Source organism: Spermophilus citellus (assembly GCF_964194105.1).
Source record: "Spermophilus citellus genome assembly, chromosome: 8".
Taxonomy (NCBI): Eukaryota; Metazoa; Chordata; class Mammalia; order Rodentia; family Sciuridae; genus Spermophilus; species Spermophilus citellus.
The window spans coordinates 128,932,983-128,945,910 of record NC_138189.1 but is presented as its reverse complement, the minus strand read 5'-3'; the positions used below and the strand labels follow the sequence as shown (position 1 = coordinate 128,945,910).

The 12,928-nt window shown below is 48.5% G+C and overlaps 2 protein-coding genes across 4 annotated transcripts in view; one reads left to right on the top strand and one right to left on the bottom strand.

Moving 5' to 3' along the window:
- The window catches only part of FHIP1A (FHF complex subunit HOOK interacting protein 1A), a 230,493-nt gene extending 221,073 nt beyond the window's left edge, over window positions 1–9,420 (top strand). For both annotated transcript variants that reach the window (XM_081304753.1, XM_081304754.1), the window contains exons 11-13: window positions 704–882; window positions 1,213–1,351; window positions 9,121–9,420. In XM_081304753.1, coding sequence (XP_081160879.1) covers window positions 704–882; window positions 1,213–1,351; window positions 9,121–9,374 — 572 coding nt within the window. In that variant the 3' untranslated portion in view covers window positions 9,375–9,420. The remainder of the gene's footprint in view (window positions 1–703; window positions 883–1,212; window positions 1,352–9,120) is intronic.
- A 46-nt stretch (window positions 9,421–9,466) lies between these two features.
- The window catches only part of GATB (glutamyl-tRNA amidotransferase subunit B), an 85,662-nt gene continuing 82,200 nt past the window's right edge, over window positions 9,467–12,928 (bottom strand). For both annotated transcript variants that reach the window (XR_014023361.1, XM_081304765.1), the window contains one exon: window positions 9,467–10,036. The gene's annotated coding sequence lies outside the window, so the exon portion shown is untranslated. The remainder of the gene's footprint in view (window positions 10,037–12,928) is intronic.

Here is a 12,928-nt window from a genome sequence, read left to right as displayed (position 1 = left end):
GCTACTCCTGTCACAGCCCCGGGCCTTTGTTCACTCCTCTTTCTCCTGTTGTTTGACGTTGGGACAGTTGACGAAGCAGAATTTCTCAGGGCGCGGGTTCAGGGCACCCCAGGCCTGTTCAGTACTGTTGTGTGTGGGCATTATTTCACGTGCATTTGCTGTTCTCGACAACTGAGGGTTCCTGTTGCCTTGTCTTGCAGAGTGGGGCCTCGTGCATCTAGCCAAGCAGTCTACACCCAGCCACGCCCCCAGCCCCCCGCAAAAGCTTCTTGTTTCCAGAGCTTTAACTGGGCTCTGATGTTTGCGTGACACCCTGCGGTTCACGCACAGCCACCTGAAAGGATGAATGTCACGTTTTGAGCACTGGCAGCGCGAGAATACAGAAGCAGTGTGGGAAAGCTTATTTCAATTTTTGACAATGAAATTTTTCATCTGATTTTGTTTCAAGGCCCTTGATAATTTTCAAAATATTAAAATGGAATCAGAAAGACGAGTTCTATACATAGTTTTCTGTCTTCTTGTGCTTGTGGTTTGTCTTCTGTTTGGATCTTAAGGGAGGAAAAGGCCTGGATATGGTGACCCATCTGGATTTGCACCTGGTGGTACATGGTGGTCTGGGGCTGTGGTTCCAGTGGTGCCGCCATTGTGAAGGGCCATGTCCCCAGGTGCCAGCCAGCCCTGAAGCCTTGTGTTCCTCCCGCAGGCCCATTCATCAGCGTGGTCTTGTCAAAGCTGGAGAACATGCTGGAGAACTCTCTGCATGTTAATTTGCTGCTTATTGGGATCATCACGCAGCTAGCCAGCTACCCGCAGCCACTCCTGCGCTCCTTCCTGCTCAACACCAATATGGTCTTCCAGCCGAGCGTGCGTTCTCTCTATCAGGTATGTCTGTGCCCTCCCATTTTCTGGATGCTGATCTGTGGGCTTCTTTTCTCACAATCTTGTCATTATTCAAAAATCCCACTGTCCTAATCATTTGCTTTCCTTCCCTGTTCCGTTATGCTAGCTGTGTAGATTATTGCAGACAAACTGCAAAGCTTCATTTAGTTTGATGTTTTGAGGGTGCCCTACCAAGAATACCCAGGCAGTTAAAAATGAGCAAATGCCTAATATCATAATAGTTCCCATAATGAGAGCTGTACCTGAAAGACGTATAGATAACCGAGAGCAGATCCACTGTGGGGCATTTAGCATCATTAATGTGTTTGACAGGTCCTTGCATCTGTGAAAAACAAGATTGAACAGTTTGCCTCGGTGGAGAGAGACTTCCCAGGCCTCCTCATCCAGGCCCAGCAGTACCTGCTCTTCCGGGTGGACATGTCTGATATGACCCCTGCCGCACTAACCAAAGGTCAGCCAGCCTCTCCACCACCTCTCCTCAAACTGCCCCTCCAGCTGCCTGCATGCTAGTTTGTGCTCACAGGTGCTGCTCCGGCCCCAGGGCCCTAGGAGCATCCGAAGGTGTTTTTGTTTTGGTGTCACATAAAGAACCTCCTCTTCATGTTCTTAAACCTAAAGGAGGTCTGCCGGCCCTGGCTCTGCCCTGCTGGGGTCTGGCTGGGCACTCCTTTTCCTGTCAGGGCAGTGCAGGGAAGGGCTGATGTGCAGAGTCGTCAGGCCCCAGCAGGTCACACAGCAGCTGCCGGCCACAAAGAGGCAAGGTGTGTAATCCCAGGGCCGTTTTTTGGCCAGCCCTGTCCTGAGGAGGGCGTCTCTTCTCTTTATTGTGTTTTCAGAGGCTCTTGAGCTAAAAGTATAAATGTGATTTAGGATTCTGGAAGGTGAAAACTATTCATTTCAATTGGGAGAAGTAAAGTCTCTGCTCAGCCTAAGATTCTTTTTTTTTTTTTTGGCACTGGGGATTCAACTCAGGGGCACTGTACCACTGAATCACACCCCAGTCCTATTTTGTATTTTATTTAGAGACAGGGTCACACTGAGTTGCTTAGGTCTCCCTTTTGCTGAGGCTGGCTTTGAATCCTCCTGCCTCAGCCTCCCAAGCCGCTGGGATTACAGGTGTGCGCTGAGATTCTGGACAGTACCTTTTTCTCAGCTCTGGCGGAGGGGTGTGTGTGTATGGGGGGGGGGGGTGGAAGGGGCCTGACAGAGCAGGAAGCCGCTGGGTGGTATGTTGGTGCTGCAGAGGAGGGCTGAGAAGGGTACTGCTGGCCAGCCAGGCCTGGGAGCACCTGGCTTTGCCTCATTGAGGCTCTGGGGTGACAAATTTGTAACTGTTGCCATCTTCTGAACTGTGATGCAGGCCCCGGGGAGCACAGTAGGAGAGGCCCAGTGTTGCCCTGGCCTTTCCCCTCCACCCGTGGACAAGCCAGGCTTTCTTTGGCAGGGGACTAGAGAGAGGAAGGCCCTTCCTCCTGGGCTAAAGGCAGCTGATCAGAGAAAAGATTGAGAATGAGAGGCTGAAATTTAATTCAGGGCAAGTTTTAAGTTTTTAAAAGAAGCTGAAAAAGAACCCAGAACTCTGTATCACTGTCAGATCCTGCCTCTGTGTAGCTACTTGATCTTGGTCACTTTGCTTCCTTGGGGCCCATGTCCCTGGGCCTCTTTGTCTGTCTGGGTGCTGGGATGGAACCTGGGGCCTCCAGCATGCTGCACATGTGCTCTGCCAGCCCCTCCCTGACTTTCAAATAAATAATTTGTTCTCTCCCTGCCCCTCAGGTTCTTTCTGGCTACAGCCAGAACTCTGCTGGTGATGAGCCCTTAGGGGACTGCGAGGTGCCACTGGCAGAACGAGGGGCCAGGCTTTGAGCTATTAGGCTTAGAGAAGAGCAGGCAAGGCCCTTCAGGGAGGGAAGGGAGACCTCAGAGCTTGGTGGGAGTGTGAACTTGAAGCCCTTGTGTCCTCTCTTTGACACGTGGATGTCAGTCTGCTAGCCAGCCATGCTCCTCCTGAGCAGGTAGCTAGCGTGGTGACTCACCTCGTGGGAGACGTCAGTCAGCACTGTGTGTAACAGACCGCCACCAGAACTCAGTGCTTACAACGGCCACTTGTGATTGTGTACGTGTGCATGAGTACCTGCATGTGCTGCTGACCCGGGCCCAGTGCAGCTGGTTTTGCCTGGACCCACTTAGGATGTTCTTGGTGGGTGGCTGGATGATGGGGTGGTGCAGGTTAGCCCAGGCTGTCAGTGGGTTCCAAGAGTGAGAGCAGGGGTGTGGATAATCTCCTAGGGCTTAGGCTCACACAGGTCAAGTCTGCTGCTCTCTGCTGGCTGCAGCAAGTCCCTGGATTCCCAGATTCAAGAATGGAGCGAAAGCCCCTTCTTGATGTGAAGAGCTAGAAAGAACTGTGGCCCTTTCCTGCAATCCACTAGACAGAAGGTGGCTCTACCCCCTTACATTGTCTCTTTACCCAAGCTCAGTCTTCATTTGCATTTGACAGTTGGTCAAGTGCTTTCCCAGGCAGTCAATTTTTATTGCCAGACAGCCCTGTGCCACGGGCACGAAAGGTCCCCTTAGCTCCATTTCCATGTACAGAAGCCAGATCTGAGGCCTGGGTAGTCAGCCTGGATAATGGAGCTCAAGTGCTTGAGACTGTCCTGCTCGGTTCATGAAGCCAGGTGCACACACAGCCTGACCTATGCTGGGGTGTGGGGTGGGGGGCAGGTGGGCATCACTCACACCTGGGCGTTTTCCCTGTAGTATGCTGTTTTTAAGTCTTCTTTTTTTAAAATTCTAATTTGTCATATATGACAGCAGAATGCATTGAAGTTCATATTATACATATAGAGCACAATTTTTCATATCTCGGATTGTACACAAAGTATATTCACAGCATTCGTGTATTCATACATGGAAGGGTAATGAAGTCCATCTCATTCCACCATCTTTTCTAGCCCTATTCCCCTCCCTTCTCTTCCCACCCCTTTTTCCTTTCTAGAGTTCGTCTGATCCTCCCATGTCCCCCCCAACTCCATTATGAGTCAGCCTCCTTACATCAGAGAAAACATTCAGCATTTGGTTTTTTGGGATTGGCTAACTTCATTTAGCATTATATTCTCCAACTCCATCCATTTACCTGCAAATGCCATGATTTTATTCTCTTTTAATGCTGAATAATATTCCATTTTCTTTATCCATTCATCTGAAGGGCATCTAGGTTGGCTCCACAGTTTAGCTATTGTGAATTGAGCTGCTATAAACATTGATGTGGCTGTGTCCCTGTAGTATGCTGTTTTTAAGTCTTTTGGGTATACACCAAAGAGTGGGATAGCTGGGTCAAATGGTGGTTCCTTTCCTGGTTTTCCAAGGAATCTCCATGCTGCTTTCCATATTGGCTGCACCAATTTGCAGTCCCACCAGCAGTGTATGAGTGTGCCTTTCCCCACATCCTCGCCAGCACTTATTGTTGTTTGTCTTCATAACAGCTGCCATTCTGACTGGAGTGAGATGACATCTTAGAGTAGTTTTGATTTGCATTTCTCTAATTGCTAGAGATGATGAGCATTTTTTCATAACGTTTGTTGATTGATTGTATATCCTCTTCTGAGAAATGTCTGTTCACTTCCTTGGCCCATTTATTGATTGGGTTATTTGTGGGGTTTTTTTGGTGTTTATCTTTTTGAGTTCTTTAAATATCCTAGAGATTAGTGCTCTATCTGATGTATGAGAAGTAAAGATTTACTCCCAAAATGTAGGCTCTCTATTCACCACACTGATTGTTTCTTTTGCTGAGAAGAAGCTTTTTAGTTTGAATCCATCCATTTATAGATTCTTGATTTTAATTCTTGTACTTTAGGAATCTTATTAAGGATATTGAATCCTAATCCGACACGATGGCCTACTTTTTCTTCTATTAGGCACAGTGTCTCTGGTTTAATTCCTAGGTCCTCGATCCTCTTTGAGTTTTGTGCATCGTAAGAGATAGGGGTTTAATTTCATTTTGATGCATATTGATTTCTAGTTTTCCCAGCACTATTTGTTGAAGAGGCTATCTTTTCTCCAGTGTGTGTTTTTGCCTTTGTCTAATATACGATAACTGTAATTATGTGGGTTAGTCTCTGTGTCCTCTGTTCTGTACCACTAGTCTACAGGTCTATTTAGATGCCAATGCCATGCTGTTTTTGTTACTATTGCTCTGTAGGATAGTTTAAGGTCTGGTATAGTGATGCCACCTGCTTAATTCTTCCTGCTAAGGATTGCTTTAGGTATTCTGGGTCTCTTATTTTTCTAGATGAATGTCATGACTACTTTTTCTATTTCTGAGGAATGTCATTGAGATTTTGATTGGAATCGCATTAAATCTATATAGTGCTTTTGGTAGTATGGTCATTTTGACAATATTAATTCTGCCTATCCAAGAGAAAGGTAGATCTTTCTATCTTCTAAGTTCTTCTTTCTTTCTTTCTTTCTTTTTTTTTGTGAGAGAGGAGAGAGAGAGAGAGAGAGAGAGAGAGAGAGAGAGAGAGAGAGAATTTTTAATATTTATTTTTTAGTTCTCGGCGGACACAACATCTTTGTTGGTATGTGGTGCTGAGGATCGAACCCGGGCCACACGCATGCCAGGCGAGCGTGCTACCACTTGAGCCACATCCCCAGCCCATTCTTTCTTTCTTTTACGTTCTATAGTTTTCGTTGAAAAGGTCTTTCACTTCTTTAGTTAGGTTGATTCCCAAGTATTTTATTTTATTTTTTTAGGTTATTGTAAATTTTTAAAATAACTTTTTTATACCTTCTCTCCTCCTTCAAATCTGTGAAAAACCAATGTCAGTTTCTTCTCTTTCCTTGTTTATTTTTATGTGGTGCTGAGGATCGAACCCAATGCCTCATCTGTGCTAGGCGAGCACTCTACCACTGAGCCATAGCCCAGCCCCGACTTCTTTTTCAATGAAGTTTTTGAGATTAGTTCCCTCACTTCTTTCAGGTTAGCAAAGTGACACCCTTCCCCGAAGCTTTAAAATCTAAACTCTCAGAGTGAGATGGTTTCCTGTCCCTTCTAAAAAGTGGACTTCTGTAGCACTTCCTGGGGCATGATCACCTGCAAATGAGTCGAATCTGGGAGTCCTGTTCCCACGGGGACACAGAGCACCTTCCAGTTAGAATCTGGGGAAGGGTCCCCAGGGTCTGTGCCGGGGCCTCTGCCTGGCACCACTGTCCCCAGCTGCACGGGTGACGGTTCCCTCCTAACTCCTGAGACCCTCCCATCTTGGTCTTGAGCACCTTCTGTGGCGGCTTTTCAGACTCGCATTTCAGGCCACGTTTCTGAACCACTTCTGTCCTGACCGCCCTGCCCACCTGCCCTCCCTGTCTCTGCCTCAGGGGCTGGGCTGGCTTGTCAGGCTTCGTACTAGGGCTGTAACTCAGGCCCTGCACCAAGCTGCCTTCATGTCACCTGGGTCCCCTGAGCCTCCCGGCAGCTCCTCACTTCCTCTTGCAGCAGCAGGAACAGGACGCTGCGCAGAGCAGGCCGCCTCCGTGGCTGGCTGCCTTGGTGCAGTCTTGGGACGGATGGTCTGGGAGGCGCAGCCGCTCTCCAGGCGCTTCTCCCCCCTCAATCTGTGAACAGCCACAGTGTCGTTTCTCTCTTTCCTTGTACATGACGCTTTTAACGGAGCCCTTACTCTAGAAGGGAAGGCGGGCAGGTAGGTGACATCCCATTTATAGAGAAGGAGAGGGAGACATTTCGGGATGAGCGGGTTGCCAGGAAGGGTCGGCCACTCGGGTCTGATTGCCTTTGACTCGGAGCTCGCTGGTGCTTCATGACACACTGAAAAGCCAACACGCGGGTGGCAAGCCTGCATGGGTCTACCCAGCTGCTGGTGGAACCTTGTTAAGGACACTGCCCCTGGCTGGTCCTCGCCCGGCTGGCACGCTCTGCCTTCATCAGCAAAGGCAGTTTTGAGTCTTGAATTCAAGCTGGGTAAATAAGCCTTAGCGATGACACTTTTTATTCATAGATGAAGCTAGATAAATAAAGCCACAAAAGCCTTTTAGGGGACATGAGAGGAGGGAATTTGAATGAGGATGGTGGAGAGAGGACTGCGAGCTGGCCCAGGGAGCATCAGGGGTATGCAGGCATTGACGTTGGTCACTTCCTTCAGTCATTCAGCAATTGTTTACCAGCTTCTTCGAGGGAGGTGTTAAAGGTCGGGAAAGACGCGTCATCAGGTGGGGACTCAGCCCTGGGGAAGCCTGGAGCCTGACGGGAGCTGGACAGCACTGCCGAAGAGCAGCCGGGCCTTAGCTGGAGAGTAAAATGGCCAGAAGAGGCGCAGGGAAGGCCTCCAGGGGCAGGAACTGGTGACAAAGTGAGGGTCACCAGTGGGCCCCGTGTCCTTGATTAATCCTTACAGTAACAACACGATGAGCTTCTTACCAGCAAGGAGGGAACAGTACAGAGTGGTAAAGCAGCTTGTCTGGAGCAGCTCAGCCGGCTGATGACAGTTGGTGCTCTTAACCACTGTGTGCCTCGTGCGCCTCGTAAGATCTGGATGAGGAGAGATGCGGAGGGAGGAGTTCCCAGCAGAGGGGCAGTACAGACCCAGGGGCTTCATGGGCCCTTTGGAAAGCAGCAGTGCCTGAGGGCCAGGTGGGGTGGTGAGGGATGGCCCCCAAGGGTGACACAGATCTCAGTCACCTCAACACTTCTGTTGACAGCCTCCTAGGAGTGTCTCCTGAAAGGTGGTGGAAGACAGATTCTCAACAGCTTCTCCAGTTCCTTATGACATGAACCGTGATAAGCTTTAATCTAAAAGGATATTTAAAGCAGTAAAGCAGAGGATTTTTTTTTAACACTGAAGACTATAGGAGCGCAATGTGGAAAGTACTATAAATGTCAAGAATTTTTAGTACTGCAGTTAAGCAACACTCTGAGAAGAGTGTTGAAAAATGGAGCTGAATTCTAAAAAGCAGCCAAAATAATGAAGAGCTTGAATATAATGATTTAAAAGGAGTAATGAGACCGTGTGGATAGGGGGCAGAAGGTGGCATAAATAATTCCTACAAATATACGAGGGCTGGGGATGTTCAGGAACTAAATAGTCAGGGAAGTTGAACCATTTTAATTAGTAAAACTGAGTTGGTATGAAAATGCAAATCACTTGCATATGATGGAACTTGGGCTCAGAGCATGAAGACCCGCCTTACTAAAACTCAGAAGAACACCCTGGAAACCCTACTTAAATGTCAGCTTCCCCCGAGCTGCGTGTCGCCTGGGATCCTGGTGGCTGCAGGAGTTCCTGGGCTGCTCTTTGCAGCATCCCAACATTCTCCCCATTATTCTGGTGATCAGAAGGCATCTTCCACTCTCCTCTGCACTGAGGGCTGGAGAACTCAGCCAGGAGGAGACTGGTTCACTGGGAAGCCCTTGAGGCCGAGCAGTAGATGCAGAGAGCACCGAGCTCGAGTGCTGACCCTGCATCCTGTGACCAGGGCTGCCCTGGTGAAGGTGGACAGTCAGTTCAACTGGAAGCTTGGGAGAGCAGTGGACCACTGGGTGTCCTGAGAGACACCCTGGCAAGCCAGTCCTGCACCCGACTGATGCCATCGGCAGGAGAGGCCTGTTTCCCTGGCCCCGCCCTGCATCCTGGGCAGCAGGCAGGTTCCTGTCTCGTATTCTTTTTGAGACAGGGTCTGGCTGTGTTGCCCAGGCTGGCCCTGAACTCCTGGGCTTGACCAGTTATCCCTCTTCAGCCACCCACCTTCAGCTGGGGCTAGAGCTGTGGGCCACTGCTCTTGCTGGGAGGTATCTTGACCAACCTAGTATTTTTTTTTAATTTTAATTAAAAAAAATTTTTAGTTGTAGATGAACATAATACTTTTTATAATTGAGAATTAATTAATTAATTGAAAATTGAAGCCAGCGCCTCATACATGCTAGGCAAGTGCTCTACCACTGAGCCACGACCCCAGACCCCCAACCTATGTTCTTGCCACAATTTCTGCACTAGATCCTCATTTAGGATTTTGGATAAAATCTCCTATCCAGAGCTGTATGCTGGACATTGTCTGCTGGGCAGATTGTGTGCCAGGAGTGCTGTGTCTTTGGGACTTTGGAGGAACTGCACTCTTGACAACCCCCCTCCTCCTACCTTGAAAACGCACTGAAGAGGGCAGGGAGAGGGACACACACCGTCCCCATGACAGTTTTCTTTCTGTTTACAGACCCCATTCAGGAGGCTGCCAGGACAGGAAGTGGCAAGAACTTTTTGGATGGTCCCCCAAGAGTGCTTCAGCCCTTCCTGACCAACAGAGCCAAGGTGGTGGGGGCACCCCCAAACCTGCCCCTGCCTGTGAGGAACACCATGCTGGCCGCCGCCCTCTTCCCCGAGTTCCTGAAGGAGCTCGCCGCCCTGGCCCAGGAACACTCCATTCTGTGCTACAAGATCCTGGGTGACTTCGAGGACTCATGTTGTTAGCTTTTTTAAAAATTGTTATTTTAATAGAGATTCTTATTTTATAAGGTTAGAGTGTCTGTCTAGACTGAATGTTCAATGCAAAGCTGCTTACCAGAAACTTCTACTTTGATATTTCCTGACGATACTTGATTTGCGGAGAGGGGTCTTCTGGCCTCCTCCCTGGCCGGGTCTCCCCCCTCACCTATGGAATGTGAGTCTCATGAGCTGATGGCTCCCTTGGCGGGTTTTCTTTGCTCAGTTTTCCTCCCACTTGGGGTTGTCATTTCCCGTCCCTTGGAGTCATGCTGTGTGCAGCTCAGATGGAGCAAAGCAAATATTGGGGTTCTGTGATCCCCAGAGGTGCCCTGTGGCAGAGGGCCGGCCCTGGGGCAGCACGTGAAGAAGGCGCAGTTGCCACCCATGGATGCTCCTGCTGCCAGTGTTTGGCTTCCGTTTTATAAAAGGGAAGAATAAAGACGGAGCTCCTCTTACCTCCGTCACATGGCACGTCATATGTCCCTCTGCATTTTACTTAGGACTTGTGTCCTCTCAACATATGTTGCCTTATGGTGCAGGAAAACCCATCTCAGCTGTCCGCCTGGGAAGTCACGTGTAGGTGGGGAGAATTTGGAATGCAGGGAATTATTTCTTGTTGCTTTTGTTGATCGTCACGATCACACCACCTGAACACAGACGATAGCCTTACTTTAGTAAGATTTGCACAGAATGAAGTCTACCTATGCAAACGGTGACCTTAGTTTCTAGGAGTTGGAGCAGATGAAGAAATGCATCTCATACCTTACGCAGGAAGACAGCTGTCATTGTTTTATGAAAACAAATGTTAACTTGTGAAGCTCTTCCATAGTGGGATTTTTTTTAGGGGGGGTTGGAGTTTGGAGTTGGGGAAGCAAAAAATAAGGGTAAGCTTAATAGAACCTAAAGATGCTGGTCATTATTTTGAATTGTTTGCTTTTGCGAACGCATTGCACTTTATGGATGTAAGTGGGCCCCGAGCAGCCTGCTTTGGGAGCTGGGATGTAAATGCACACAGGTCACAGGGAGCCCGCAAAGCCAAGCATCTGCCTGGGACTCACTGCACAGAAATGCTGGCTTGTGAGTAAGGGGCTTCGTGATTGGCCCCCTGTGCTGCACTAGAGCTTCTTTCTGCTTCTCGCCCTACTGCAAGAGGCATGATTGTCCTCAGGGCCACGGCCACCCTGAGCCACCACCAAGAGGGAGATGCACAGTAATTGTGGGCTAAAAATGAGACAATACACAGCTGATATTTATAGAGGTGAAAACTCACTCCCCTCTGCTGTGGGCCCAGTTCTACAGGAGAGAAGCAAATAAGGATGAGCCTCTCTGCCTGTTTGGAGGGAACTTGAAAGTCCTGACTCCCTTTGTTCCCTCAGGGGGTATCTGCAGAGCCCTGCAGGCATCCACGGGCCCAGGGGTTGTGCCTCCAGAGCACCAATTTGTCTTAATCTGGCCCCTTACATAGAAGGAAAATAGAGGAGAGAGTCACTGCAGAGCAGAGGGCATCCTTTTGTGTTACAGGGATCCTGAAGCAGCTCTGAATTGAGAGACATGGCGAGGTGGCCCAGGGAAGAAGACATGAGGCCATCTGGCCTGGGCTGGGAGAGCTGGTAGGCTCTGGGCTGGGAGTGTTTCATAGTCTAAGCAAAACACAAAGTTATCTGTTCAGGGCACATCCTGACTTCATGTTTGCTGCTTTGAACGATGGTTCTCTGGCTCCTGACGCCAAGTTGTGTTTTGTACAGCCCAAAAGTCTTCATCAGGAATGAAGGTGGAGAAGGAGGACCAGTTAAAGATGGAATTTAAGCTGTAACTTATTACCCTTGAACTTTGTTGTGCGTGAGTATTTATCCGATTATTGGACTCTGCAGGTCACATACTGCTGGAGCTACATCTGGAAATGGTATTCTTGGCTTTTGGTTTTGGTACTCTTCTCCGCTGGTGGCATTGACTCTTGAGTCTGTATTTCATTATAGAATGCCACAGCCACCTCTGTGGAAGGTGCCCACTGGGAAAGAGAGTGACTTTGTGCCTTTTCAAAATTTTTCCAGTTTGTACAGACTTACTTTAAAGGAGTACAGAGATGACTGTAGCCTAGGGTGAGGGGCAGGAAAATTAAACTTCTCATGGAAACAAACTTACATGATGAGATGCCTCCTCCCTTCCCTGTTTGCAGTTGGAAACTGGGATGTGAATCTGCTGCAGTTCTTCAGATGGTTGTGTTCAGGGTTTTATAAAATTAAGTAAAAAAACTGACTGGGACATAGAGCATCAGAAAACCCATGTGGCTGAGGGACATAGCCAGGAATAGGCTATTCGGGGAATGATGTAGACTCGTGGGAAGAAAAACGACAGAGGCCTGAGCCACGAACAAAGAGCAAGTCCTGAAAGATGTTGAGATGTGAACCTTGTTCTAGGAAGACAACAGAGAGCAGGCAGGTGAGGGGAGGAGCTTCTTGGTGGGAAAAAATCAAAGCAATGGAGTAGAATATTTCAGTTCTAAATTAATTAAACAGGTGAGGTCCTTAAAATACTATTTCTCTTTGGTAATGAGTTTTGGGAAATTTTAGATAGATTTTAAAATGTAGCCCAGGGGCATGAGTCCTTTCCTGTGACAAGCCCCACATCACTGCTTGTTGGAGAAAGAGTGGGCACAGCCCTTTGGAGCAGCCTGGCCTGGCGTCACTGTGTCTAGCCCGATGCCTGGGCAGGGACGGCAAGTCAGGGATTCCTGGAACAGCACATTAGCCTTAATTCATAATTCAGGGTCTGATTTAAAGTTCTCAACCGAGTGAGTTTATGATTCAAATTATGTGAGACCACTGGGATATTTAAAATTGATTTTTGAATATGACCAGGTAAATGTAAAATTTTAAACAAATTCCAGCTTATGTTTAGGCTAAAACCCAGCTTCATGGGGGTCAGTTAGAGTTTCTGGCCATGAAGTGGAGGTGCTGGAGTTCACTAGAGCTGTGACTTTCTGTGTCACTAGATACGTCCTTCCCCAGCACTTAGAGGCATGGTGAAATTAGACCCATTTTGTTCATCATTGTGTTGGAAGATACCTTAACTGGCTGAGGCTGGAATTGTGTCACTGTTAGGAGGACACATTGTGTACTTTCACAGGCCTCAGAGGTGGCTCCTGTTTAGGTCAGATGTAGTGGATTTTCTTTAAGGCATCTGGGCTGGGGTGTCGGGAAAGCGTCCTCTTGTGAAGACAATCTAGAAACAAGATGTGTGGCTGTTTGGGTTTCCCATGTAATTTGGGCAGCCAGTGGTTGGAAGCTGTCGTTGATGTCTGAATCCCCGTGGCTGCAGTGGTCATGCGGGATATTTCCTGATCTGTTGGAAGCTTAAGGCCGTGCATGGACTGCCCATTCTGGGTCAGTCTGTTGCTTTCAGTGGGGAAGCACTGCCCCAGGAGGGGTAGGACCCCTCACCGTGTGCTGTTAAATCTGTATATGCTCCGGTTCTCTTCTAGGGGCAGTTCAATTTGACTGCTAATTACCAGCCCTCTATTTACTGCAGTGGCTGTCATG